Below are 26,766 nucleotides of genomic sequence, written 5' to 3'. Positions count from 1 at the left end.
CCCCCCCCCCCCCCCCCCCCCCCCCCCCTTCTTTTCCCCCACCAACCAGCTAACATTAAACATTCAGAAAATTAATAATATTAAAAAACTGCCTAGTTGAAAGCCACAATGACCTCTTTCATCACTTCACTCATCCTCTCCCCAGACTCCAGTTTTAACCTGCAACTAGCCGATGGGAAAACAGAGCGAAATTCGTCAAACGCCGATGGGCAGCAAGCATTCCGACCGACGTCATGACCTGCTCCCCAGCCACTCAGAAACCTCCGATTCGTCATACGATATTCCCCCAGATCACGCCAACCGTTTGGTTGTGTTTTGCTTCTTTTGGCAGCAGATTTCTTAGACTTGAATACAGTCGAATCGATCGATGTAACTTGGACGGGTTACAATCATGGGAATGGTTCCTTTCTTCCTTTTCCTTTTCTTTTCCTTTTTCCTCTTTCCATTCTTTCTTCTCAATCTCCCCAAAACCGCATGGCATTGAATTAGTACATTGAATCAGTGCTGCAGTGCACCAATAGCGGTAATAATACAGTGTACGATAGTGTGCAGTGCAGTGCAGTGCAGTGCAGTGCAGACACGCCATACAGACAACGCCATGGAATGCTCGTACGATCTCCAATTCTCTCAGGCTGTGGCTGGGTGATTTTTCTTTTTTCTTCCCTCTTCTTTTCCTTCTCTCTGTACATCTTATTTTCCATCGATACACCTCGTCCCAGGCCACTGTTATATCCGTATGAGTTGCCTCCTCCTCAGCGTATCTCGGAACTGATCCGCCCATGCACCCGCCCCTCCCATGCAGTCGCTCTCATTCCTCTTAGCCATGGCATCGGGCAGCCACTCTCTCATCTTCTGAATACGATTGTCGTTCTGACTTTCGGGTCAGCCAATGAAATCCTTTACGTCGCCGAGGAACAGAAGAAGAAGGAAAGAGCAGGAGAGGAGAAGGGAAGGAGAATAGACGTACAGACGGATGCGTACTCAGCATCTCAGGCACCTCGTACCCCTTACTCTGCAGATGGCTCATGCGCTGCCAGAAAGCCACCGCCTCCCTGGGATCGTAGCAGGCCTCGGCCATCATCATGAGGCCGATGTAGTCCGCTTCGCTCTCCATCCTGCGACCCATCGGCAGTCCGTACAGCAGCTCCTGGAGGTACATACCCCCCGTCACCGTCCATATCCCCAGCAGGGCTAAGCCGCGCAGCGCTCCCGCCATGAAGAACAGGCTCCCCGACGTGAAGTTGGCCACGTAAGCCGCCGACAGCCGCTCGGACGCGTGGGACGCCACGTTGTGCGCGATCTCGTGGCCCAGGACGGCCGCCAGCCCGTCCGAGTTACCGCACACCCTGAGTATGCCGGTGAAGACGAAGAGGTGGCCGCCCGGTGTGACGAAGGCGTTTGCATTTGCTGCGTCTGTCTCAGCACTGACGCACCAAGAGAGAAGAGAGAGAACTCACAATCATCGTCAATCACCCGAATCCGCCAATTCACATCCGTCATACCGCTGACAGGCACCAACCTCCCCATGACCCTCTGGACATGCCTGTACCTCGGGTCCCAGTGCGGGAGGAACCTGCCCCCCTGGGCCTCGACCTGGCTGACGACGGCGTCCGCCTCCCGCGACCCGATCGACTCGACGTACGAGTCCCCCAGGAAGTTGAACCGCCGCCTGCCCGAGACCGGCACCGTCTGCGAGTTGGCCAGGTAGAAGAGGACGGCGGCGGCGATGCAGCCGGCCATGAAGGCGCGCGAGCTGGTCCCCGTCCCCGCGCGCGCCAGCATCGACGCCGTGGCGTCCGACAGGAGAGGGCGGGCCGTGGCTAGCCCGTGCCGCGCTCGGTCCTCGCGCGTGACCTGCTGGTACTCGTGTGACCGGCGCGCCTGCGCCTGCGCCTGCCGGAGGCGCTGGCGTACCTGCTCCTCAAACGTGGGTTTCCTGCCGTTCCCGTCACCCCCGGAAGCGTGCGAGTAGGGCCGCCATTGTCTCTGACCTGCAGCGTTACCAGTGGTAGCAGTGATGACAGTGCTCGTCGTAGCGGCAGATGAGACGTGCGGTCGTGATGACGTCGTTGGTCGTACTGCTGTTGCTGCTGCTGCTGCTACTGCTACTGCTGAATTCACCCGGTTGACGGACGAGATTCCGTAGTGCTGTCGTGCAGGCGTGACGCTGCGCGAGACTAGCATCTCCAGAGGAAGAAGACGAGGTGTCGGTGACGTTGTGTATGAAAGAAAAAGAAAAAAAAAGAGAGAGAAAGAGAGAGAGTGTGTGTTTTTGATCATGATGTCTGAGTCGTGAGTCGATGAGGGTCCCACAAGACTTTCGTCAAGGTCACGTGTTTCTCAACTGCATCAGTAACACCACCGAAGCAACTGCATGCCGTGGAACAGAAACAAAATATCCTTCTCTCTTGTATTCGATTCAGTGTACAGTACTCTTTTTTTTTTCTCTTTCTTCTATTTTACGTAGCAGGTCTTCTCTATTGTGTCCTAGTCATGTTGACTCAGAGAGGTTGCATGTATTATTCATTATCCACACCAGATCTCGAATATGTTGGGAATGACATCAAACCGCTCACATTCCAACAGCACTGCAACTCTTCAGACCACTGTCTCTCAGACATGTTACTCCTTGGAAACAGAGGTCTCAAACTCCACGCTGAGAATAGAGCTCGTCTATATGCAGATGATGAAAGAGGGGTGATGTAAGCCCTCAGATATGCAAGAAAAAGAAAAAAGAAAAAAGGGGGGAGGGTATAAAGACCCTCAAACACGCAAGAATCCAGTCAAGGCATGATCAAGGCATGGTGGCAAGACACCAATGCCCCCATATCCTACACACGCATTGTTCTTCTCCAAAAATTTTGTCCAGTCTTCTATCTTCTTTTGCCTTTGGTACTTCCAAAGACTTATGAAGAGGTTGATTTATGAGAGAAGATAGAGAGAAGGAGGAAGGGTATGAGGGAAAGTGTGAGAGGGTATGTGAAGAAGTGGAATGGCATAAAGTCATTAGAGTCTCTCGGGGGAGTTAAGACGTCGTCCTGTTTGGGACCGGTTCGCCGGGGAACGGTTTTCTCCCCCACACCACGTAGATGGGCATGTAGGCGTGCATTCGGGGGTCTGATATTTCGCGTCGTACGTCGACGAGGGAGAGCTGTCGGGTTTGGATATGATCAGCTTTCTTTTCTCTCTTGACGATGATGAATTATTACGGAACAGATGGATAAAAGAGGGGATCGAAGAGTTTGACGAGAATATATATATACAAAAGATGATCACAACGTCTTCAAACGTAGGGGGGGGGGGAAATACCTCTGTCTCGACGGCAGTCCGTCCAAAGGCCCGATGATAGAGATTATAGCTGAAGCCGCTGAGCCCTTGCCGCAGGTTAAGCTCCCAGTTCTTGCCCAGCTCCTTGAGCCGCTCGTCGCGCGGCCATCCGTTTGTCGGGATCTTGAAGATGCGCTCGTGGACGTCGACGAAGCCGACCTCCTCGTATATGCTCCGGAGGTGACATGCCAGCTTCATCGGGCGGTCCATCTGGGCGGCCGCCTCGGCCAGGGTGCGCAGGTATGCCGACAGGTGGCTGTTCTCGGGCACGGTCCCGTCGTCGCAGGCCACGTACGAGTCAAACTCCTGCGACTCGAGCCACCCGCCCGGGCTGAGCGAGTCGAAGGCCTGCTGGGCTACCTGGGTCTTGAAGCATGACCAGCACCCCGCCGTGACGCGCGTGTGGATGTAATCGAATGGCTGGGTGTAGTCCCACGGTTCGGATCTTTCAAGGGTTCCCCATCGTCAGTCCGAGGCTGAGGGGGGGCAGACACACGTGGAACGTGCATAGGAAGGGGTTTGGGGGAACGCACGAATCTTCCACAAAGAAATTAACATTCGGCGGAACCTCTTCCGGCTGGACGGGTGACAGGTCCGTGGCGATGATTTCGGTTTCGGGGAAGTAGTCGCCCATCTGGATGGCCCATTTTCCCGTGCCCGTACCGATATCGAGTATCCTCCGCGGCGGCGAGGCCTTGGTGAGGGGCGCGAAGAAGAGTCTGCCGCTGAAGAGGGCTGTGAGTATGTCGTACTGGAAGGTGAGGCGCTCCAGCTCGTAGTTGTCATTTGGGAAGGCATATGCTGTGACGGCTGCATGTCAGCGGAAAAAGGAAAAGAAAAAAAGAAAAAAAGAAAAGAAAAGGGGGGGAGGGCTTCGAGGATAGGGAGCCCTCTTCGCCTCTCGTGCCCTCCAGAGGCCCCCCGAGGGGTAGCAGATAGGAGAGATGATGAGGGTGAGATGGAGCGATGACTCACAGCCAGCTCGGTAAGCATGATATCTCCTGCCAAATTCGATGGGATAATCCTTGACACTCTCAGTCAAGGACATGGACGAGTCATCGCTGTCGGGACAGTTAGCGACCATTCTCCGTCTTTTCTTTCCTCCGTTCCTTCTCTCCGCTGCCTCCATCAATAGTCCACTTCTACCCCTCTTCCCCCTTCGATTCCTCCTCTCATCCTTCTCCATCCTTCTTGCCCTCCCCCCTCTTCCACGAGAGAGGGATGGGAAAGAAGAGACGGCGAGACTTACAAGGAATCTAGGTCCGGCTAGTGGAGCGGTTGTCAGTTCGAGGGATCTACCACTCATGGGACAGACGGGGGAGAAACATACGTCAGGTTCAATAAAACTCCCCTTGCTAGATCCGCTATTGGAAGCCGCACAGTCAAAGGTGAAGCGGAAATTGTCGACGGGATTATCGGAAGAAGGAAAAGGTACTGTATGACGATCTCGGTCGACGCCGTTACCAGCGGCCACCCCGTTCATCGTGTTGCTCGTATGCATATATGTGTGCGGGTGTGCTGATGATTCCCGCGCAGACTTGGTGCCGCTGATGCCTCCCTCTGCTTCTGCTTCTACTCTCCTACTTCTCCTTCCGCTCCGAGCGCCGAGTACTCTGGCAGAGGCGGCAATGGTGGTGGCGGTGGTGGTGACTCGACAACAAGTGATAATATAAGATGCGGCGGATCGATGGCGAGCAGAGGAAGACGACGCCTGAATCTTTTACCTCATATGTGTGCGTGTTGTCTGTTTGGGGGGAGGGGGGTATATGTATATATACGGGTAGAAGGGAAAAGAAACGAGAGAAGAGGGAGAGGGAAATGTGTGTGTAGGTATGAGAGAGAAGGCGAGAGGAAGGACGAAGGAGAGGGAGAGAGAGAGAGGGCGGGGAGAGAGAGAGAGAGTCCTCGTCAAAGGACTGATGTGATGTGACGGAATGGGCAAACAGATGGAGAGAGGTGAATGAAGGACCCAAACCGTTGGAACCGTGCAGATGGGATCCGATGCGGGACGGTACAGCAGCAAAAAAAGAGAAAAAGAAAAGAAAGAAAAGAAAAGAAAAAGAAAAAAAAAGAAGAAAAAAAAAAGAAAAGACGTGGATGATGGTGGGATATAACGACGGGGGAGAACAGAACAAATAGAAGAGATCAAGTACAGCAGAAAAAGGTAACTTGGGTGTCGGGGTATGAGTACTCTTGCGACAGATTCGACCCAGCAAAGACCATATAGTAATACTCCGTATATATTATAATATGGTCCGTCAAGTGGATCTCCCTCTACCACCCCTCCCCTTCTCTAGTCTCTCTCCTCTCTCTCTCTCTCTCTCTCTCTCTGTCTCTCTCTCTCTCTCTCTCTCTCTACTTTCTCTCTCCCCTCCCTCTCTCTCTCCCGGGTCTCTGCCCACCCCGACCCCCACCAACGCTCCACGCCGTGCAACGTCAACACACCCACAGCTCATCAAAGGGTTGCCTGTTAACTTCCGCTCCTAGCTCCTGCTGCTCCCTTTCCCTACTTGTGCTAGTAACCGTAAGACTGCCTCGACTAGGAGGCTCGTACTGATGGCCATCCCATCCGTATACGACCAACTCTATCGCATATACATCGTCTACGGAGGATATGCGCCGTATTTATTCCTACGCTCCCCAAGGCTGCACATGTAGATTGCGCAGTATCATGGATTTCGCTACGGATCAGGGTGGTACGAGTAGAGCGATGAGCTCTCTCGTACGCCGTAGCCATGATCCCCCTACGGTACCTACGGAGTATCCCCTACGGAGTATCCCTACGGGGGTATCCCTACGGGGGTATCCCTACGGGGGTATCGTCATGTATCATGCGTCCATGTCACTCCTCCCTCGCAGCACACATCACAGACACGCACACGCTCTCCGCAGTACACATCATATTACAGCCCATGTAACCTTCCCGGCCCAACCTAGATATCCCGCTCATCCTGGTATTATCGGTAGGCTGTAGCAGGGGTCTGAGTCCGACCCAGCGCAATGTCACCGGGTCTTCCCAATATCCTGGTCCCCAATAGCTCTCCTTACCAAGTCCCAACCGTTTGGTTCTGTATGCCGCACCTCGCTCGACATTGTCTGCACTGATCGGTCATGAGCAGCAGGTAGCACAGGAATGCCTGGTTTGTGTTTCGGAAAAGGCTGAGACCACACACACACACACACGCACGCACGCACACACACACACGCACCCGCACACGCACACGCACATACATAGCCATGCTAAGAGTGGGTGGGTGTGCTGCTTTTCGCCCCAGCTAATTGTTTCCGTCTACGAGTATTGATGCATCTGTATCTGTATCTGTCTTCGTGTGCTCATAGTGTACTTGTATGCAGACAAGTATATATCATCTACGCCCGTGTGCGTGAGTACACCATATGTGGTGTGGTTTTGTCACCCTCTTCCTTCTTTTGATCTCATGTCTCATATTTGCCTGTCTCCCTCCTCTTCTCCCCTCCTTCCCCGGTCTTTGTTCGGTATTGGTCGTGATTCACCCACGACCCCAGGACTCGCCCGCACACACGCATATACTCGTACACATGCGCGCCCGCGCACAGACGGTCGTGCACCGAGCGCGTCGTATCAGATGCCTCCCGGACCACTGATACTCCGCATTGCCCAGATTTTGGTTGGTGCGGTGCATCGTGCTACTACATGAGGCGGTGGGTAAGGTAGCCTATAATTTAGCCCAAGCCGGAGCAAAAGTCGCCAAAAAAGAAACGAGGCCGGCTAATACTTCAAGTATAGTGGTGGGAGGAAAAAGAAACAGGAGAGAAGGTAATGATGATAGAGAGGTAAAAAGCAAGCAAGACGATCGTCAAGACTAGAGTAAGACCACTATCTAGTGCTAGCAGCATCAGGAGACAAGTCGACGGTTAGATGATGCCTTAGACATAGAGATTAGACTGGCAACCTCGTCTGAGATTGCTACGCTCCACCAGCCCTGGATGGGTGCATGAAACCTGAATCGTGGCATCGCATCACGCTCGACGCCATCTGAACCTCGTTGCTGGCGACCAGGACGGCTGGGGGAGCGCCCGAAAGCCGCCAGGATCATGCATGGCACTGCGGGTATTACCACTCGGGGGAGTCGGGGCCGTGAAATGCTCCCGTGGACCACGCCTGGTATGTCGTACTCGTACCATGTACGTCGCACTGGTGATGATATACTTCGTGCTAATACATCATTAGCACGAGCGGTTCGGATGAAATGTCCATGCAATACCGGTGCTCTGGTCGGCGTCCACCGATCATGTGGGGATCATATGTGCCTGTCTCGGGTCTGCATTTTGTGTGTGTGCGTCTGTGCCGCACACAAGCCACCAGCCAAAGAACAGGACAGTCTTTTTTTTTTTCTTTTTCTTTTCCTTCTCCATGGCTTCAACAACGTTTGGTTGTCTGTCGTATCCCTCAGCCTAGGAAGAAGGGTTCACATCCGACAGTGGCCATAGGGAGCCGTGGCGGCCAGCCGTGGCGGCCAGCCATGGCCAGTGATGAGCGGGAATGATGCTGAGACGACGTATGCAGTCGTATCAGCATCGGTGTGCGAGACGTGACTGGCACGGCTCCACGGGACAGACACTGATAACGGCACAGTAGTAGTAGTAGTAGTAGTAGTAGTAGTAGTAGTAGTAGTAGTAGTAGCAGCAGCAGCAGCAGTTAGTGGTGCTCGTAATATCTGTAGACGTGTGCGTACGAGCAGTGGTAGTAACCGTAGTGCAAACAATGTAGGATGGCAATGATGATGATGATGATGATGCTCACCACACCCTCACCATGATGAATACCCACCACAAGCAAGGCAGGTGCTGCTCTCTCTGACCAATGCCACCAATCTGTCCTCTCGCTCCTTCCCTTCTGCCCTTTTCCTAGCCCAGAGCTGCTTCCCTCGCAAGATGCACTTCGCTCTTTCCTATTCTAGACTCTAGACCCCGCACCCACCACTCCGTGTGTAGTCGACGAGTAGAGCGGTATTACATGTAAGCATCTGTCGAGTGACAAGAAAGAAGAAGATTACATAATCGTGAAAGCACGATATCATCGACCTCTGCTCAGTAATCACCTGCTTCTCTTTTTCCTCGTGTTTCACCGCCATCATCGACACATGCAATACCCGACACGCTGGTGAGGCCATTTGTTTCATGCCGACCGACAGGACGGGTACTGCCGATACTGCTGCCGCTGGAGCGCGTGTGTGCACTCGTACGTGTATGTGTGTGCGTGCGAGGTATGTGTGTGTGTGTCTTACCAACGCACAGCGCACAGCGCACAGCAGCACGGGCCGCATCCCCCTTACACCCGCGAGGATGTGAGTGAGAGGAGCGCCCGCTGCCAAGGTAAGGTAAGTGGAAACGCAAAAGGCCGCGTTCAGCAGAGAATGCTAATCATCATCATCAGCACCTATCAACCCCGGGATCCGCACTGCTACCACTAGTAAGTACCACTAGTACCACTAGTACCACTAGTACCACTAGTACTGCTAGTGAATGCTTGCCCCAATGCTACTGCTGACGTCGCGCGCCATCGATGCGTTCTTCACCCCTAGCTAGCGAGCTGTGGCTTTCTCAACTTGAGCCGGCCTTGCACACCATGGATTTCTCCCGCCCTACCGAGTTCAAGGCGACAAGACTTTGCGAGGAAAGTCCTGCCGCTTGGTCGCTCCGACACACAAAGTCCAACGCCCCACCAACCGATGTAACCAACCCTGGCCACGCCGTACGACGTAGGAGTGGCACGTTACCGGCCGGCGACACGGGGTATCTAGGACCCCGAGCAGTTCGGATCATTGACGGTCTGGTATTCTCCGGAGTCCCACGAGAAACTCGACCGTCTTCGGCCCAGGCCAGCTCAGTGAGGAGAGGAAGGGTGTATGGCAACGCATTACGGGTACTATCAAGCAAGGCACCGCATCCAACAGACCCGCCGGTCCGGTTCCAGGTCGCTGCAAGGCAGAACGGCAGACGGCACGGCTGCGCGGGACGGGGTGGAGAGCAGACAAGTCCGGCAGGGAAGCAGACGACGGTCATTGGGCACGACCGTCGGTCCTTGTACGGCTGAGATTCTGAGAGGGTGAGTGACCCGGTAGGCCGGGTCCAATGGTCCATGGCCTCGCCACCGGCCATCTCGCCGCTTACTCGTTGGTCAAGAAAACGGATGAGAAGAGTTGCATGTATCTGTACAAAGGTAGTCAGAGTCTCAGCCGGGTGAATTATACTTGACGCCTCGCACCATGGCCTGTTGTCGGGACGGGTCTTATTACCGAGTGAGTACTCCGCACTTGGCATACCGACAGTAACTAGCAGTATTAACCGGCTCTTTGACTAACGACAGTGACTGTTACCAGATACGTTTCTCTGCTGCCGCATATCTGCCTCTTGCTAGTCTACCAGTGCTCAGAATTTCTGTCCAGTATGGAGTACGGGTACATGTAATCTGTAGTCGTCAACAGAAGCAGAAGCAAGGGGGGGAGACTTTCCAGTTGAGTCGTTGACCGTGATGATCGGACCCCGTCCCCAAGACTACGTAGTAATAGTAAATCAAAGTACTCCGTACTGCTAGACTTGATAATTCTCGTCAATGATGATCGGCTCCGCACCTGTGTATTATATTTATCTAAAAAAAAATTTAATTTTTTTTTCAGAGTCAAACCCGTTAATGATCCGATGAGATATTATACCGCCCTCCCCCTCCCCCCCAAAGAGTATGTATACCAGGGGTATAGAGACTGTCTGGTTGTGAGTGGTGGGTTTCTGTTTTACTGTATTTCTTCTTTTTTTATTTTAGTAACCCCAAACGTACGTCATATATGATTTATGAGCATTTACGCCGTCAATAGCAAGTCTTGCAGCCTGTCATCGTCTACCGGTATTATAATGCAAATTACTTGGGCTAAATTCATGCTTCTTTCCCGACCCTCTCTACGCTGTCCTATGGACAACAACTATAATCTGTAACAAAATATTATATAATTATGTATATATATACATGGTTTTTTTATTAAAAAAAAAAATCGGACTAGACTCTTCTCGTCTTGGTGTATCATGCAAATGTTATATCCTTGTTGTCTAAGGGGGAGGAGATTTTACTATTAGTATTAATGCTTGTACTATTATGTGCAGTATAGCTGGTCAGTACAGAAGAATTATGACAATGAAAGTTTCTAATAATGAGTATCAATCAAGTTTTTTTTTTTTCTAGTTTTCTTTTTTTTTTGTCTTCCACATAACCATCATGAAAGTCACTCCGGAGATCCGAAGGGGGGAGTACATGCATATTATTCTAACAATGGGTATCGAGTCTTTTTTTTTTTTTCCCTTCTCCCATGAGACATTGAGGAAAAGTCGTTCCGGACATCCGAAGGGGGACAGGAGTACAGTAGTGTACTCGTAATGCTACCATTTCCTAACCTTTCATCTTTCGTCCCCGTCTGTAACGTTTAGGGGGGGGGGGGGAAGGGAAGAGGGAGGGAGGGGAGAGGGGGGATTAATAACACATGAGATGCTCAACAAGGAAAAGAAGAAAAGCAAGACGTCTGCATCGTAGTCTCATCTACCTATTTCATTTTTTATGTATGTACATGCTTTACTGTCGTTGTTTTTTGTTTCATCTCAATGTACAATAATCTTTCCCCTTTTTTTCTTCTTTTTCCCCTTCTCTCCTCTGCCTTTTTTTTTTCTTCGTCTTCTTTTCCTCTCTCTCTGTCTCCCTCTCTCTCTTGCCATATATATAGATATACATATATAGATATACATATATAGATATACATATATATATAATTCCACTGGGGTATTGACAAGGGAGAGGGAAAGACACCCGTAGCAAGACTCAATACTCACTCACCCTCGGACTACCGACTCCACTCCCCGTCACACTATCGCTGCTAGACATGTACGTCTGATCTATGCGGAAGATCCAGTCCATCTTGTCGCGTTCGCTGCGCGCGGCGAATAGCCACGTGTTGTCCGTCCCGTAGATGGCGAATACGGCAGACTGCATACGTTCGCTCAGGCGGGTGATGCCCTGCTGCTGCTGCTGCTGCTGCTGCTGCTGCTGCTGATCACCACCGCCGGTCCAGATGGTCGACACCACGCGGCCCGATGCCGTCCGGCGATGACCAGGGGTGAATGACGATCCTCCTCCGTTCTGAGGCGTAGAGGTGCCTGAACCGCCGTCGCCGCCGCCGCCGTCGCCGTAGTCGTCCGGTTGGTGGAGGAGCCCCAGCACGCCGGGCTGGCTGTCGACGCGCGAGTTGCGCAGGCTGACCAGCCCCACCTCGTCGCCGTCCCCGGCAGAGTGTATGTGCAGGTAGGGGCGGCGCAGCTCGACGAACCGCTTGAGCCAGCGTGTCGAGTCGTCGTTCGGCACGAGGAGGTACCCGCCCTTCAGCACCTTCGGATTCTTGGACACCCGGACGATCGTCGTGATCAGGCTGGGCGGCACGGGGGCCTCGTCCGACACGCCGTTCGTCGGCGGCGCCGTGTTGGCAGGGCTCAGGAGCTTGGTCAGCGGGTCGGGGTAGCGCTGCCACAGCTTCAGACACCCCTCCAACAGGTCCGTCTGCCGCTCGTCGTACTCCGACTTGGCCTTGACCTCTCCTTCCGATGCTGCCGCTTCTGTTCCGGCCCCGTCGGCTTCTGCTGTCTGCTCTGCCTTGTTCTCATCCGTCGACACCTTGATCGTGTCCTCCCCCTCCTCCGCCGTCCTCTCCGCGTTGTCCTCCGGGTCGTCGACCGAGGGGGCCTGCGACGTCGACGGCGTGTCGTTGAGCACGTCGTCGTCGTTGGGGATGATCGGCCTGATCTCGGGCGACGGCTCCGGCCGCAGGGCGCCCTCCCCGTCGGCTCCCAGCTTGCCCCCGTTGACGTCGACGTTCATCTTGCCCAGGATGGTCTGCATGGCGCCGATCTCGGCCACGCGACGCCTCTTCTTGCGCGCCTTGATGAAGTCGCTGACCAGCGAGACGCCCCTCGGCGTCCAGCTCGTCAGGTTCTCCTCGCCCTTGACGTAGTCGTGCTGGCTGTTCATCCTCCACAGGTCGCCGACGCGCTTGATGGGCGCCGGGCGCATCGTCAGCGTGAAGATGCCCGTCGACGTCTTGACGAACCGCACGTTCTGGAACATGGCCGAGAAGAGTGACGGCTGCCGCACGAACGATCGCGGCATGATCTGCACGCACACCTTCTGTGAAAACTTCATGGGCTCCGCCAGCTTCTCCGAGCTGATCTCCCACGACACCGTCATCTGCACCCTGTACTTGTCCGCCGTCACGCGGTCGAGCAGCAGCGAACCGTGAAGGCTGGAGTCCCACTGCGAGCTGACCGAGATGCACCGCGTCCCGTTGGCATTCTCGCGGTAGATCGGGTGCGACGCCTGCTTCAGCGCCACGTCGGGTTCCGTCCCCGACATGTTGGGCGTCTTGCCCGCCGAGTCCACCAGCCGGATCTTGCCCACCCGCACGGACGCTATGTCTCCCCAAGGCAGCGCGTCGCCGGAGCTGTGCGAGATGTCGATGCTGATCCGCCGCTGGAGGCCCTGGTGCAGCTGGAACGTCCCCGTGTCCAGCTCGCTCGTCTGCGCCACCTCGACCGGTGCGTACTCGCCCATCTCGTCCAGCTCCTTGATCTGGATCCGCGACAGCAGGTCGTGCTTTTCCTGGGTGAAGAACTGCGACTCGTTGATGCGCGTGCCGTTGCCGTTGCTCAGCGGCGCCCCATCCTGCATGTCGTCCCAGCTAAGGAGCTTGTCCAGGTGCATGGTCGACGCGCTGGCAAAGACGGCCACCCGCAGGGTCACGTCGTTCGGCGCCATCACCGGGACGCTCATGCTGTGGACGCTCTCGAACCGGATCGGGCCCTCGTCAAAGTCCTTGATCATCTGCGTCGTCGTGATGCCCTCCTCCTCCGACACCCCGGGGATGAAGAGCTGCGCGTGCACGTCGGTGCCCTCCCGCTCGGCGAAGCCGATCAGCTCGTGCATCACGACGTTAAACTTGAACGTGTTGGTCGGCGCCCGGGCGTGGGACGGCTCGAGCGATAGCTTGATGATGCCCACCGTCCCCGACGTGTACGGCGACAGCACGTCGAGCGAGAAGTCCTGCACCCTGCTGTCGAAGACGGCGCGAAGGGGCACGTCCGTCTCGCCGATCAGGGTGTACGAGGGCATGCAGGCCTCCACGAACGGGTTGTCGAGGCTCAGGTGCTGCGCATACTCGGGCTGGTCCAGGTACTGGTGCATCTGGCGCATCTGGCGCACACGGTCATGCAGCTTCTGGAGGCTCCAGAGGCGGACGACGCTGTTGCGGTAGTCGACCACGCGGATTCCGATGCACGGCTTCTGCGCCTCCTCCAGCCCGATGTCGTCTCCCTCAAACGTCAGCCCGTTGAGCATCATGTCGTAAGACGAGCAGACTGTGTGGCCGTGGTCGACGACGGTGAACTGGAACACGACATTCTCGTCCAACTCGTTGCTCATGATCTGGGCCTCCTTGAGCACCGCGGCATGCTGCAGGACAGACTCGGCCATCTTGACGTAGTGCCTTCCGCGCCAGTGCTTCAGCGTCGCCCGTGCCAGCCCCATCTCTTCGTCGGACAGCCTGGGGTTCGCCTTGGGTCGCCTCAGCGGGTCCATCTTCTCGAGCTTGTCCTCGTATTGCTTCCGCTGCACGTTGAGCTGCCTCTGCATGTCGTCCTTGAGATCCTGCAGCGCATTCTCCATCCGCACCTTCTCCTTCTTGATCTCCTCGACTTCGACGTTGGCCGCCTCGGCGCTCTTGAGCTGGTCCTGGAACTCCTCCTTCTGCCGCTCCAGCTGGCTCTGCAGCTCCTCCCGCGCCTCCTTCAGCTTGTCCTCGTGCTCGGATTGCTTTGGCGTCGAGGGCATGGTAAGAGCTGTGTCGAGCGAGAAGTTGTCAATGGTTCCCGTCGACATGTACTTCTCTCGCACCGGGTACGACATGGTTGACTCGGAATCCTCGCCATCCTCGCGCACATTGACCCGTTCCGCCCTGGCTTTCTGTACGTCCTCGAACAGCGCGTTGAGCTCCTCGTCGCTGAGGCTGGTGAAATTCTGGTCGGTTCCGAGAATGGCGCCGGCTGCCTCGCGACGGGCAAACGACCAGTCAGAATCGCGGCCGTTGCGAGAGGATGCGGGCGAGTCGGGTCTGGAGTCCAGTATCTCGGAGATCCTGCGATCATGCCCAGACCTTGTGGGGGTGGTGGGGGGGCGGTCCATGGCCTGGAGCTGACTCGCCGTTATCGACTGTCGCAGCAGGCTGCTGCCGCCACCGCCCACTTCTGCTCGCTCGGCTCTGGCCTCCATCGGGTGGTTGAACCGGAAGATGTGGAAGTCGCCCAGGATGATGCGGTATCCGGAATGAAGCTGCGTCGGCTCTTCGATACGCTTGCCATTGACCATGACCGAAGCTCCCTCGGACGGCGTCACCGTCACGGTACCTTCCTGGGTGTTATCGAAGCGGCAGTGGTCGTGGAGGATGCGGGTGCCGTTCAGGCGGATATTGGCTTGGTTGTCTGCGTTCGTGTCGACGTTTCCAACCGTCGTCGTTCCAGGCTTGAGGTTGTACACCAGGCACTCGGCCAACAGGGGGTCATCGGACAGATTGACCAAGTGAGGCATCTTCTTGGGCGTGGACAGGCCGATGAACCCCTTCTCGATGCTGATACCGAGCTCTTCCAGCGCAGCCTCGCGCTCCTTGTGGATCTCCTCGGTCTTCTCGAGCTTCTGCTCCCAGGTCTGGTTCAGATCGGAGAGAAGCTTCTCGCTCTGGCTCAGCTGCTCGGCAATCTCGGCCTTGGAGACCTTCTTCAACGTCCCGTCTGGACCTGTGATGCTGACCATCTGCTTCTCCAAGGGCGTGCTCTCATCGTAAACCTCGTCGGAGGGCAGAGCTATGCCACCAGCGCCGCCGCCGCCGCCGCCAAGTTTGCTCCTCAGAAGAGACAGCTCCTCCTTGAGTTCGCGGATCATGCGGGCGTTGGCATCTTCGTTGATGACGGCGTGGTTCTTGATCCGCTTGGCCGAGTCGGCATATCGCAGGGTACTCAGGGTCTCGTCGTAGTTGATGTCTGCGGGACTGATGGCGGCAATCATGGCCGTCATGCTGTTTCCACCTAGCGAATCCTTGAGAAGCCACGTAAGGATACTGTCACGGTAGGGCACCTGGTTGGCGCCCTTCTTCTTCTTCGCCGAACCGGCCGACATGTCGGCCAGGGCGGCAATGACACGTCCCAGCGTGGACAGCGAACGGTTGATCTCAGCACCTTCCTTCAGCCGCGCACCCGTAGCTCCGGTTGAGTTTGCTCGCTCCGAACCTGCCAGATCGACCAGACTGATCTTGGCAACCTTTTCGGCCTCCATCTTCGTCCCCTCATCCATCGTCTTCTGCGTGAGCATGAGGGTGAAGACGGCGTGGCTTCGACTGGACGTCTCGTTCATGTTGGTGGCAGCGACGGTACGGGCCTTGTTCCCTTCGTCCATCAAGCTCTCAATCTCCTGGAAGCCGCCGACGATGAGCTTGGCCAGGTCTTCGACGTATGGACCGGTCGACGGATGCTCTCGAACTCGGAGGTTGCCCTTTGTCGACGGGTTGAGCAGATCGCGCACGCGCTCGTTGTAGATCTCGAGGTAGGACACCTCGACGGTACACTTCGTGCCGGACTCCTGGCCGAGCTTGTCTATCCTCCGGAACATTTCCTGGCAAATCATGGGGATGATGCCAATCTCCTTACCGTAGCCCATCATGGAGTACGACTTTCCGGAACCCGTCTGACCGTAGGCAAAGATACAGTTGTTGTAGCCCTCGAAGGCGTTGTCCAGCAGGGGCGAGCCCAGGTCATCGAACAGGTTGTTCTGTCCCGCATAGTTGGGTGCGTCCTTGCTGAAGGACCAATACGAACGGTCAAAGGCGAATGATTTCGGCTGCATGTCCTTGACTCCTTTGCCCAGATTATCCGGAGTCGACAGGATTGTCTGGTTATCCTTCATCTCGACGATACATTTTGACCCTCTATCGATTTCTGCGCCAGTGATTAGCCGCACGATTCATCGAGAGTGACTGCAGAACCACCCGGCCCCGAGCCCCGAGCGACGTACCTCTCCCGTTGAACGGCCGTACTCTCACCACCACCTTGATATTTCCACCACCGCCGGGCGCCATGGTTATCCGATTTATGTGTGCGAGACCTCGTCTGGCCTCGCGCGCAGGAGAGAGGGGGGGGTTGCTCGGTTATCGGTGTCGTTGTTGCTGTAGCAGTCGGGAAAGAGATGCGCCCAGGCTAGCGGTCTCTTGCTATGCTCGTAGGGCTAAAGCCAGACAGGTGGAGACAAGAGGCCGGCATGCGCTTTCGACACCTCAAGCAAAAGCGTATACTAGCCTCACCACATTGTCCGCGGTGGGGAAGGTAGAGGCGAGCGCGCGTCGCGCAGCAGTCGAATATCACAGGAGATATGGGAGGGAGGGGGGTTGCCTTTCGAGGGGTAGAACCGGGGGTTCGTCGGTGTTGACAAGGCAGGGATATCAGTGGACGGCGGGAAGCAGAGCAAAGAGAAAAGGAAAAAAGGAAGGGAAAAAAAGAGGGGGGGGGGAAAGACTTTGAAGAGAGATGCTCTTCTCGGCCGGGGTTGTCTATGGTCGTAAAACGATGTAAGGCGTATAATGGTTCGTCTGGGGAAAGTAAAAGGCTGGCGGTGAGATGGACGGCACGGCTGAGGGACTCTTCGACCATTTAGCACGCGGTCGCGCACTAATAATGATTGTATGGTTGTGGATAGCGCATTATTTACAAGTATTAAATTGGAGGAAAGCCACGAGTCCAATGCCCGCGACATTCACGTGCAACGTACAGATTACAGCTTCTTGGTGGGGCCCGATAATTAGGCAAGATGGTCCCCCTGAGAGTGACGTTGGCCTGTTGACGTTTGACTTGATTGGATTCATTGCCCTCAAAGATTTGCAGGAATATTCGCACAATAGCTGAGTTGTCATTGTCACACCGTCTCTGTATTGTATTGTAATTGTGGTCAGAGGGGTAAGGGGGACGGAGAGTTCGATGGCGCGTCGGCTTTGTTCATGACCGAGTAGTAGTAGAGTCGACCGACGCCTTTTAAAAAAAGCGCACCCGTCGACGTATTATTGCCAACCCTATACTCCCTTTTCTTCTTCGCCTTTCCATACCGGATGCTCGCTGCTCACAATGCCCATTTGTCCACAGTAATATGACGTGTAAATCGCGCACGTATGTGCGACACACTTCAACACCTCTTTTGTTTTTTTTTTTCATTCCATCTTCTATCAATACTAGGTAGTTAGCTGCCTAGTCTGACGTTGGAACTTGAGATGATGTTGTCAATGCTACTGCGGGTACGCCGCGGTCGTGTGGATCTCCCGTGGCCTAGTTGGCTACCCCAGCTTTGTATCGAGATAGGTACGAGCACGAGGTCTTATGGGAAGAAACAAGCTCTCGGTGATTCTCTATGCGAAGATTGTCGGCATGTTCCTCGATGTTTTTGCCTGCGATTCGAGCTGTTTGTTTGTGACTGAACCGTAACGCCGGGAATCGTGGCGTCCCAGCTCAGATGGAGGAGGGAGACATTTCCCTTGCTTCTTCTTCTTCTTTTTTTCTGCCAGGACATGTGGAGGGAATTGATGGGACGATATGCTCCTCGAGCCCTGGAGACAGCAGAACGCTCTTCCGAAAGATGATGGGCTCGCAGGCTTGTGTCCGCCATGGCGTCCAAGTGATCCCATAACAGGTATCGTATACCATGCGATAGAGCCGAGGACAGGCAGGACCACGGTCCTTGACGGGCATCGGGATCCTGATTCAGGTCCTGGTCGACGGTGATGACCCCAGGGGCAAAGGCACCTAGTTGGAGAGAGAGAGAGTGTGTGTGAGAAGTTCAGATGTTGGTCCCGAGTACACACCAGCCAGCCTCTTTCGCTTCTCCAGTCGCCCGTCGGGTGCACAGGCACCGATGCTCTCCCCTCTCTCATATCGCATCCGGCTCAAACGTCTTCTCATACCTCTGCACATCAAGCGGACCAGTCGGCCACACCAGTATCGCCTCGACATAGACAGACAAGCCACCACCACCGCCGGCACCGGGCCCTCGTCCTCGTCGCTTGGCCTTGACGTAGCCGACGACATTGACCCATTCTCCCACGCGCGTGTCCTCGTAGCCCAAAGACTCGAGAATCAGACGCACGTCGACCACGGCCGTGACATTGGTGTCGCGGGGGTGGTCGTGGCCCAGGATGAGCCGGGCGCTAGACGTCGAATACGAGAGGACGCTGTAGACGGCGTGCCAGAGCTTGTCAGCACCGACCTCTTCCAAGGTCATCCGAGGGAGGCGAGCGTGGCGGATGGAAGGGGTGCACATACCATCCTAGGAATCGCACCTTTTCGCCATCTGTGCGATAAGGTAACGATGACAAGAGACAGAGTTGAGATGGTAACGGTCCTCCAGACATGGCACTCTCGTCTCCCTGGTCTCTCTCCCCTTTCTTTTTTTCGCCTCCTCTTTACCGTTCAGATATGCTGCCCTGTGACCATTATTCAGAGTTCAAGTTACCGTGCAAGGAGCACAATCTTGTATTCGTAGTCTCTGTTGTTGTGAGTTCTGAGAGGCAATTCACCACCACCATTACGACATATTTTACGTGCCTCCCCCACCGTCGGGGTTTCCCCGCAATTCCATCAACTTCAACTTCTTTCAAAACCGGATCTATCGATATAAGCACCCCTCTGTCCTGTTTACTGGACGCAAGAAAAGAAGAAGAACAGGAGATAGGACGATTCAAAAAAGAATGTCGGCCGAAGACCCCCCCAAATTCCTCTACAAGATCCTCCCTGGTTCTCCCCCACATCCTCTCCCATTGGAATTGCCCCTCTCTGAACTCGACCAGAAAGACGGCTTCATCCATCTCAGCACATCAACACAGGTATTCCCCCTTTCTACCCTTTCCCACTCTTCCCGCCTTCACCACCTTCTCGCCAGCCTAGAGAGCCAGAGAGTGCTAACCAATCTAGATCCCCGGCACATGCGACCTCTTCTTCGGCCACACAACAGACCTATGGGTCCTCAAGATTGTCTTCTCGAAGATCGAAACGTCCATCAAGTGGGAGGGCGATGGGGAGATCAAGTTCCCCCACCTGTACGGACGCAACTTTGGCCTTGACGAGGTCGTGTCTTCGCATAACATTGTCAGGAACGGTACTCAGAAGTGGAGTGACAATATCAAAGGCTCGGCATGGCTCGAGTAATTATTGGGTAGATTGTAGACTGCGAGCTGTAACGTAGAGAAAAATAAAAGAAGAATAAAAAGAAATACTTCGCAAAGGTGGTTGAATCTTACGGGTGTGGTCGCATGGCATTATCTGTAAAGGTTTTCATGTATTATGTCAGACATTCAAATATTTCTCTTTCTTTATTTCCTCTCGAAATTCTCCTTTGGGTAGTTATTCCCCAAGAATTTCTTTGTGTTCGGATGTGAGGTTACAGAAGAGAAGATACATGAGGCGTCAATACGTCGCGATACAGACATGAGTCGTTACATTGTATATCACCACCATTACCAGTGCCGCAAGATGGCACACATCATCACGTATCACTGCTGGCAGCGGCAAATATACTCTGTACAATACACGCCATGCACATGCACCGTATTACAAGAAAAAAAGTCGTCTACATTATTCATGCTTTAGGGGCTAGATCCTTCTCCACCATTCCCTTGCAGATGGGGTGGTAGAAATCCTTGTTTTTCTCAAACGTCGCCAGCGCGAGCGGCCGGTCAACCTTGTTGAGCTCGCGGAACAGCGGCCGGACATACTTCATGCGGCCCACCTGTCCCAGCATCTCGGCGATGCCGGGATAGCTCGACGAGTCCTGCGCCTTGACGGCAATGAGGTAGTACGCAGACTTGAGCTCGACGTTGTGCGACGAGCGTAGCGAGTAGACCTCGCCCAGGAGCTGGGCCTTCTCGGCTGACAACGCCCTGCCCTGCTGAAGCTTGCCGAGGAAGACGATCTTCTGGTTGGCGGTAAAGTCCTTTACGTCGTCGGGGCTCGGCTTGAAGGACTGGCGATGGGGGTAAGAGGGCATATCATTAGCGACTGCGTATCAGACGTGCATCGAGAAGATCCGGGGGAACTTACGCTATCCTCCCACTTTTCCGCCAGGCTGTAGCACTGGTCGGCCAGGGTGGTGTCGAATTCGGGCTTGGGAGGCATGCCAGGGGAGTAGTAGCGGTCCTCCCAGTCGATGGCGGCAACCTTCTTCTCGAGGTCCTCGTCGCCGAGGCCGTTGAAGAAGTCCAGGAAGGTGTCGCGGAATTCCCACGAGTCGAGGGACTTTCCGGACCACTTCTGAAAGTAGTGGGGGATGAACTTGTCAAAATTCTCGCGGCCGACGACCCTCTCTAGGTAGTAGACCAAGTGGAAGCCCTTCTCGTAGGCAACCTGGCTGTAAACATCCTCGGGGTCGACATTGTCGTGCTTGATGATGAGCTTGGTATATTCGGGGTTGTCGCTAAACTGCTCGACGGAATCCTCTGTGCAGAAGGGGTTAATCTTTTGTTGATCCGCACCGGCTTTCTTCCTCGCAATTAGCCTTACCGAGTGCCTTCCAGCCAATAATGGCGGAAAAGTCGAAGGCGGCATCTCCATGAAGGGCTGCCTCGATACGACGCTCGAGGTACATTGTCCAGCCCTCGTTCAGCCAGCTATGACAAAGTCAGCTGAATGATCCAAGGCATTGGCAGCTCCACGAAAGGCGAAACGTACAAATGCTCCCAGCTAGCATTGGACACAAGGTTACCACTCCAGCTGTGGCTCAGCTCGTGGGCAATGACATCGACATTCTGGCGGTCACCACTGATGATGGTGGGGGTGGCGAATGTGTAGATGGGATTTTCCATGCCTGCGTCCGACTTTGTCAGCGGGACGATGCACTGGAATTATATATCCTCGCAGGTATCCCCTAGGGCGTTCCCAAGGGTGTCCTTGCGGGGCATCCTGGATACAACGTACCTCCGTAGGGGAAGCTCGGGGGCAGGACCAGAACATTGTAAGCACCCCACTTGTAAGGGAAGATGAGCTTCTCGGCAATCTCCATAAACTTCTCCATGTCTCTCTCAAGCTCCCACTTGCAAGCCTCGAGCTCATTGGGGCCCGACGCAACGACGGAGCGCGGACCGATAGACGCCGTGGCGATATCGCCCGACGCAACGGCAAACAGGTAAGAGGGTATGGGAACCTTCTGCTCAAACCTGTACGTCTTCCTTGTCCCGGGGGTAGCTTCGTGGTCGCCAACGGGCACGCCACTGGCGACGACGGGCAGGATGGAGGTGAGGTTGAAGGTGAAGGTTGACTTGACATCGGGCGTGTCCTGGCAGGGGAATATCGTGCGCGCGTTGATGGCCTGGCACTGCGAGAACACGTACGGGTGCTTCTTGTTGGACGTTTGGGCGGGCGTGAGCCACTGCAGGGCGGCACACCTGTCCGTCGTCTCCAAGTCGATGGACAGGTTGATGGTGTCACCCTTGGCAACGCCGCCGCCGCCGGGTATGGCCACGTGCAGCGGGGAGCCGAGGGGCTCCTTGTCGGCCTTGATCTCCCATTCCGATGCGGCGGAGTCGACCTGCACGCCCGAGACCTTGACGAAGCGCGAGTCCAGGATGACCTCGCTGCTCTGGCCGTCCGTCTGGGACTCGAGCTGCAGGATGACGGAACCCCTCAGGCACTTGGCGTCAAAGTCCAGGTCAAAGTTGACGGTCGTGTGCCTGGTACGCCAGGCGCCATAGTTGGAGAGGGTGCTGGGGTCGCGGTTCGCCATGGTGCCGGCGCTGACTGATGCAAAACCTCGGCGGAGTGAGGGTGAGTTGATGATGCCTGCCCTGGACGTCGGTGCTGCTGCTGCTGATGCTGCTGTGGCTCGCCTGGAGAAGGAGAGCAGCCAAGACATGAAAATGAATGCCCGAATGAGATTCTTGCCCGCAGTAAAGCTGACTCCAGTCCCAAAATCCCACTGCTAACCGTTGCCCACTGCGTTTTGGGCCACGTCAAACCGTTGGTTCCGCTTACGGTAGGTGGTGCTGATTGCCTTGTGATTATCACGTGTTTGACCGTGCAGCTGTTGTCTGCTCTGCAGCCTGTTGCTGCTGTTGCTGTGGTGGTCCATAGAACCTTTGATGTATGCTGAGTCATCCAAGCTCGTGCTCTTGCTCTCGTATAGAGCTCGAGATATTCACATGCGAGATGGCCAATAATCATCTGCTTGATCGGTTTCATCTCTCTTATATATTATACATAGGTCTGCATACACTGCTCGACTTACTCTCAGCGACTTATCAAGTATTGTTGGTGCTTGATGTAAAAGCCATCACCATCGATTGCTATGCGTTGCTATGCGTCTACGATGGGTTAGGTTACGAAATCTTATCACCAACAAACCACTATTACATTGTCCATGAAAATACTCCGGTTCTCTTTTGTCTTATTGTCCTTTCATTTCATTTCCTCTTGCTACCTGAACGTAAACGGTTGAATACCAAAATGAGCCCGAAGCATGAATTTCATGACCGCCCCCAACATCGACAGCGTTTCGCAACGGCCCAGTGACGGATGCCCTCTCATATTCAGGGTAGTTCAGTTATCGGTACGGGTGAGTGAGGGGCAGGACGGTTCCATTCCGCTTCTCGCGGACATCTTCAAGGAAGTCTGCGACGAATTCAATACGAAATGTATCGATGAGCGAGCCTGAATGATTCCATCTCCACATCCCGCTCGTACTGCCCTCCCAACTTTTCTTCGAAAGCAATGAGACATAGATTGTGTTGTGTCGGTGGCAGTGCTTTCCCTTATCAAAACCAGAGGTGGGCGTACGTCAAAGTGACTGTGGGAATTGTGGAATAAGCGGCGGCCGCTGGCCCCACACGCTGAATCCACTGAGGGGGCAAGTAAAGAAAACAAGGGAGAAAAAGAAGGGGAAAAAAAAAAACGTGTGTGTCTTCATCAGGGGTCTCAACACACGTCAAGCCTTGTGAATTTCCGGAGTGCATCAATACAAATGTACGAGGCAAGTGTGGTTCTTTAATATATTCGAAGCGGCTTTTTTTTTGCTATACTCGTGCCAAGCGGATCTTCCGCGGGTGGGCCGGCTCTAGAAGCAGAAGGAAAAGGGGATGACGCCCAGACTATTGGTTTCCATACGCCACCGTTTTCTTCTCCCTCTCCTTCTTGCTCTCACCTAACAGGCAAAACGGTCGCTCATGAGACAATAGCGCACCTGTATTATAATTTCTGCTGCAGTGCCTTGGAGGTGGGGTCTGCTCGAGGCCTCGAGGACGGGAAACACGAAATTGCGAGTATTATTATTAATGACTAAGAGGGGCAGGCTGGTCTCAAAGCCTAGCAGCAACAGCAGCTCTACGGACAGGCACACAGAGGAGTTCATTTACGAGCTTACCCATCGCAATAACACTGCATATGGAGCACAGGTAGTAAAAGTAAGATACTAGGATAGTCAATGTTTTGGTCTGCTGCAACATCTCCACGTTGCCAGACACATGGGAGATTTCCTCTATGAGCTGACCTGTCGCAATAACATTGCATACATGGTACTGTTACAGCATCTCCACGTTGTCTGTGACACATGGGAGATTTCCTTTACGAGTCGACCTGTCGCAATGACACTACGTACGGACTGGCAGAGTACAGGTAGTAAGATGTCGAGGGTAGTCAATGTTTTAGACTGTTGCAACATCTCCACGTCGTCAATACTGGAAAACTTCGTGCTGCAAAAGATTATCTGAGGGTCGTCACGGACGAGAACACCGGTGGGAAAGCAAATCTCCGGCAGAGGGAGGTATTAGCATTGACGATTGACAGTCCTATACACCGTAAACAAGATCTCGGTCGGCATAGAAGCACGGCAGCGACGAAATATATCAGACGACCGTCAATCAGGAAGGGGGGAAGGGAGGCGGGGGATACAAGAGACGTGAGACAGTGACGAGTAAGAATGATCGTGATGAGCAATACAGGTACAGCGTACGAGTGACTGCAGATATAGAGCAGATACTCGTACACGGAATATCATCAAAATTGTATATATGATTTATGAGCACGTATGGAATATGCACGTTATAGCGACAACATCGCGAGTGCTGATGCGCTCACGTCGTGAATGTCGGCGTCTGCAGTTGAATCAAGAGCAGCTGCAGAGGTACAGAGTACGGGTCTCGGTAATCTGTAGAGGTAAGATGGTAATATTGTCATCAGTATTACGCCGCAATGCTACTGTTTACTAGAGTCTCCTGGAGTTTGGTAGTGATATCATCATCACTCACTTCTAGTACGGTTGGTAGTAAAAAGTACATGCTAATATATGCTCGACTGGGGGAGGAACCCCGTGACTACACAGTCCGTATGCACATGCGTTGTGGCGTCTGCAGCTCAACGACCGTTGGAGCTGTCAACTTGAAGGGTGAGTGTGCCTCTAAAAACCGAGTCGACCAGTTGTGATGGCGAATAGCATGAAAGACTCGGGTGGGGAATCTGCAGGTCTTGAAGATTTGAGAACAAGATTATGTCTCGGAAGCAGACGGGAAAGTGTACGTACATATATTAAGTTGAGAAGGGAAGAGAAAGGGCAACGATCGCCAACTTCCTATTAGTCGTGCGTAGTATTGTACCTATATTATGTAGTAGGGATAGTAACAAGATATGCAACAAGATCCCAGAATGGTCACTTGCAGTAAATGGAATGGAGTATTCCTTAGCTTCCTTCTCTCTCTCTCTCTCTCTCTCTCTCAAGAATGGACAGTCTCTGCGCATCTCAGCCCAGGGGTCAGGTCAACTTCAAAGGCTATGAAACATGTACATGATGCAGGCCCTGCATAAGTGCGCAACCGGTACATTGAACATGTGCATACGAAAATGGAGCGCTCTGCGGAAAAAAAAATAACATTTCAATGTGAGATTGCGGTTTACCCATTGGCCATAGAATTGACGGAACATAGGGATGACCGGGATGACCGAGTATACATCATCATCGACATCATCATAGCTCGAGATTTTGGTCTGCTATTACTTGTAGCATTAGCAGCGCCAAGGAATGAATATCTGTCGCCGTTTCCAGAACATCTTGCACCGTGGCTATTACACGTCTTGTGGATATATACATGCATCCACGTGGAATGAGAGGTAACGGACTCGAAGGTCTGATGGCGCGGTCTCAATTCCCTTGGACGAGCACTGGAAAAGGCAGAGGAAGAAGAAAGATGCCTACTGACACGAAAGCTCTGGCCTTTTGCTGTGTCTACGAGTACGAGTACAGATTACAGGCTGCGCCGCTACGGTTATCTTTGCTGTACCCTTCCATCCATGTTCTCTTACCTGTAGTCGGCCAGGACTCCCTACATTAGCAGTCGGTTAGCACCTGCGAGGGGCCTTGCGAGGGCCTTGCGAGGGCCTGCCGAGATGTGTAACACGCCATGGTACGCCGTAGCAAGGATGGGATGTACGGATTACAGCAGCGGATGTCTGGCTACGACGTATTACATGTATAACATAAGAGCTCTATTACTTTAGCACGGTTATTTTGATTCGAGTGTGGAGACTGAACAAAAAGGCCCTGCTCCCCGATGTATCAGAGCCCTTGTTCTACTATGAGTCTACTTATTACAAGTACCTTTCTGCAGCTAGGAGCCGACTGTTTCCTCGTTCGTACCTGTATATTAGTTGATACCACTATGGCCTTTGGCCTCCTTGGTCTTCTCGGTCTCCATCTCTTCTTCTCCCCTCCCCCCCCCTGGCACCGCAAATACTCGTACATGTATTACTTGCCCGTAGCCAAGCCTTGGACCATGTGGATGAGGAACATATATGCCCCTACTGTTAAGACGACGGTAACAATAGCAATTTACACATATACAAACGGGCAACGATGCTTGTTGTCTATGCTCTACTAATATGTGTCGATTATGAGAACGAGGTTATATATATATATATATACATATATATATACATATATATAGACTGCTATTGGTGGTAGTATTGTTGATTGTTGCGGATATATAGACTTGGCTGTATGGACACATCCAGGACGTCATCTTCTTATACAAACATGGTAGGCACGATGGTGGCCGCTCTTGCCAAGTCTACGAGTTTGAGCAAATGGCGCTGTCTGGGCTGCGCGCATTCACGGGACGCACACACACACACACACACACACAAGATAAAAGAGGGGGTCAGAGGGAGTCATAATAGACACCCGTAGATGTGTAGGGAGGCATAATGTGATAACCTCCCACGGGCTACGAAGTACATACTCCCGTACTACACTCCCACACTACGTACGAGTCTTACATCTCCATACCATACCACGTTGATGAGCTCCCCAGGACA

General features: G+C 53.8%; 6 protein-coding genes across 6 annotated transcripts; 1 reads left to right on the top strand and 5 right to left on the bottom strand.

Annotated features, from left to right (window-relative positions):
* Positions 1-726: 726 nt before the first annotated feature.
* Positions 727-1,989, bottom strand: GMORB2_1007 (putative Zn-dependent protease; the record flags this gene model as incomplete). Its single annotated transcript, XM_035462990.1, has 3 exons — positions 727-870; positions 968-1,407; positions 1,458-1,989. Coding segments are annotated over 3 exons (1,116 nt in total), but the record flags the coding sequence as incomplete, so codon positions are not given.
* A 1,036-nt stretch (positions 1,990-3,025) lies between these two features.
* Positions 3,026-4,411, bottom strand: GMORB2_1006 (TAM domain methyltransferase; the record flags this gene model as incomplete). Its single annotated transcript, XM_035462989.1, has 4 exons — positions 3,026-3,151; positions 3,310-3,772; positions 3,861-4,137; positions 4,303-4,411. 4 exons carry the CDS (start codon positions 4,409-4,411, stop codon positions 3,026-3,028), a joined length of 975 nt encoding a protein of 324 aa, XP_035324413.1.
* A 6,344-nt stretch (positions 4,412-10,755) lies between these two features.
* On the bottom strand, positions 10,756-16,517 carry GMORB2_1005 (kinesin family member 1; the record flags this gene model as incomplete). Its single annotated transcript, XM_035462988.1, has 3 exons — positions 10,756-10,772; positions 11,218-16,377; positions 16,454-16,517. 3 exons carry the CDS (start codon positions 16,515-16,517, stop codon positions 10,756-10,758), a joined length of 5,241 nt encoding a protein of 1,746 aa, XP_035324412.1.
* Positions 16,518-18,349: 1,832 nt separating this feature from the next.
* Positions 18,350-18,830, bottom strand: GMORB2_1004 (uncharacterized protein; the record flags this gene model as incomplete). The annotated part of the gene is made up of 2 exons (XM_035462987.1): positions 18,350-18,650; positions 18,742-18,830. The coding sequence occupies 2 exons, from the start codon at positions 18,828-18,830 to the stop codon at positions 18,350-18,352; spliced, it is 390 nt and encodes a 129-aa protein (XP_035324411.1).
* A 336-nt stretch (positions 18,831-19,166) lies between these two features.
* Positions 19,167-19,623, top strand: GMORB2_1003 (Protein of unknown function (DUF952); the record flags this gene model as incomplete). Its single annotated transcript, XM_035462986.1, has 2 exons — positions 19,167-19,301; positions 19,390-19,623. The coding sequence occupies 2 exons, from the start codon at positions 19,167-19,169 to the stop codon at positions 19,621-19,623; spliced, it is 369 nt and encodes a 122-aa protein (XP_035324410.1).
* A 430-nt stretch (positions 19,624-20,053) lies between these two features.
* GMORB2_1002 (leukotriene-A4 hydrolase) lies at positions 20,054-22,321 on the bottom strand (the record flags this gene model as incomplete). The annotated part of the gene is made up of 5 exons (XM_035462985.1): positions 20,054-20,437; positions 20,515-20,909; positions 20,974-21,080; positions 21,142-21,277; positions 21,388-22,321. 5 exons carry the CDS (start codon positions 22,319-22,321, stop codon positions 20,054-20,056), a joined length of 1,956 nt encoding a protein of 651 aa, XP_035324409.1.
* Positions 22,322-26,766: the final 4,445 nt, after the last annotated feature.

The sequence above is a fragment of the Geosmithia morbida genome (genome assembly GCF_012550715.1).
Source record: "Geosmithia morbida isolate 1262 chromosome Unknown scaffold_1, whole genome shotgun sequence".
In the NCBI taxonomy this organism is placed as follows: domain Eukaryota; kingdom Fungi; phylum Ascomycota; class Sordariomycetes; order Hypocreales; family Bionectriaceae; genus Geosmithia; species Geosmithia morbida.
This window is presented reverse-complemented; position numbering and strand designations above follow the sequence as displayed.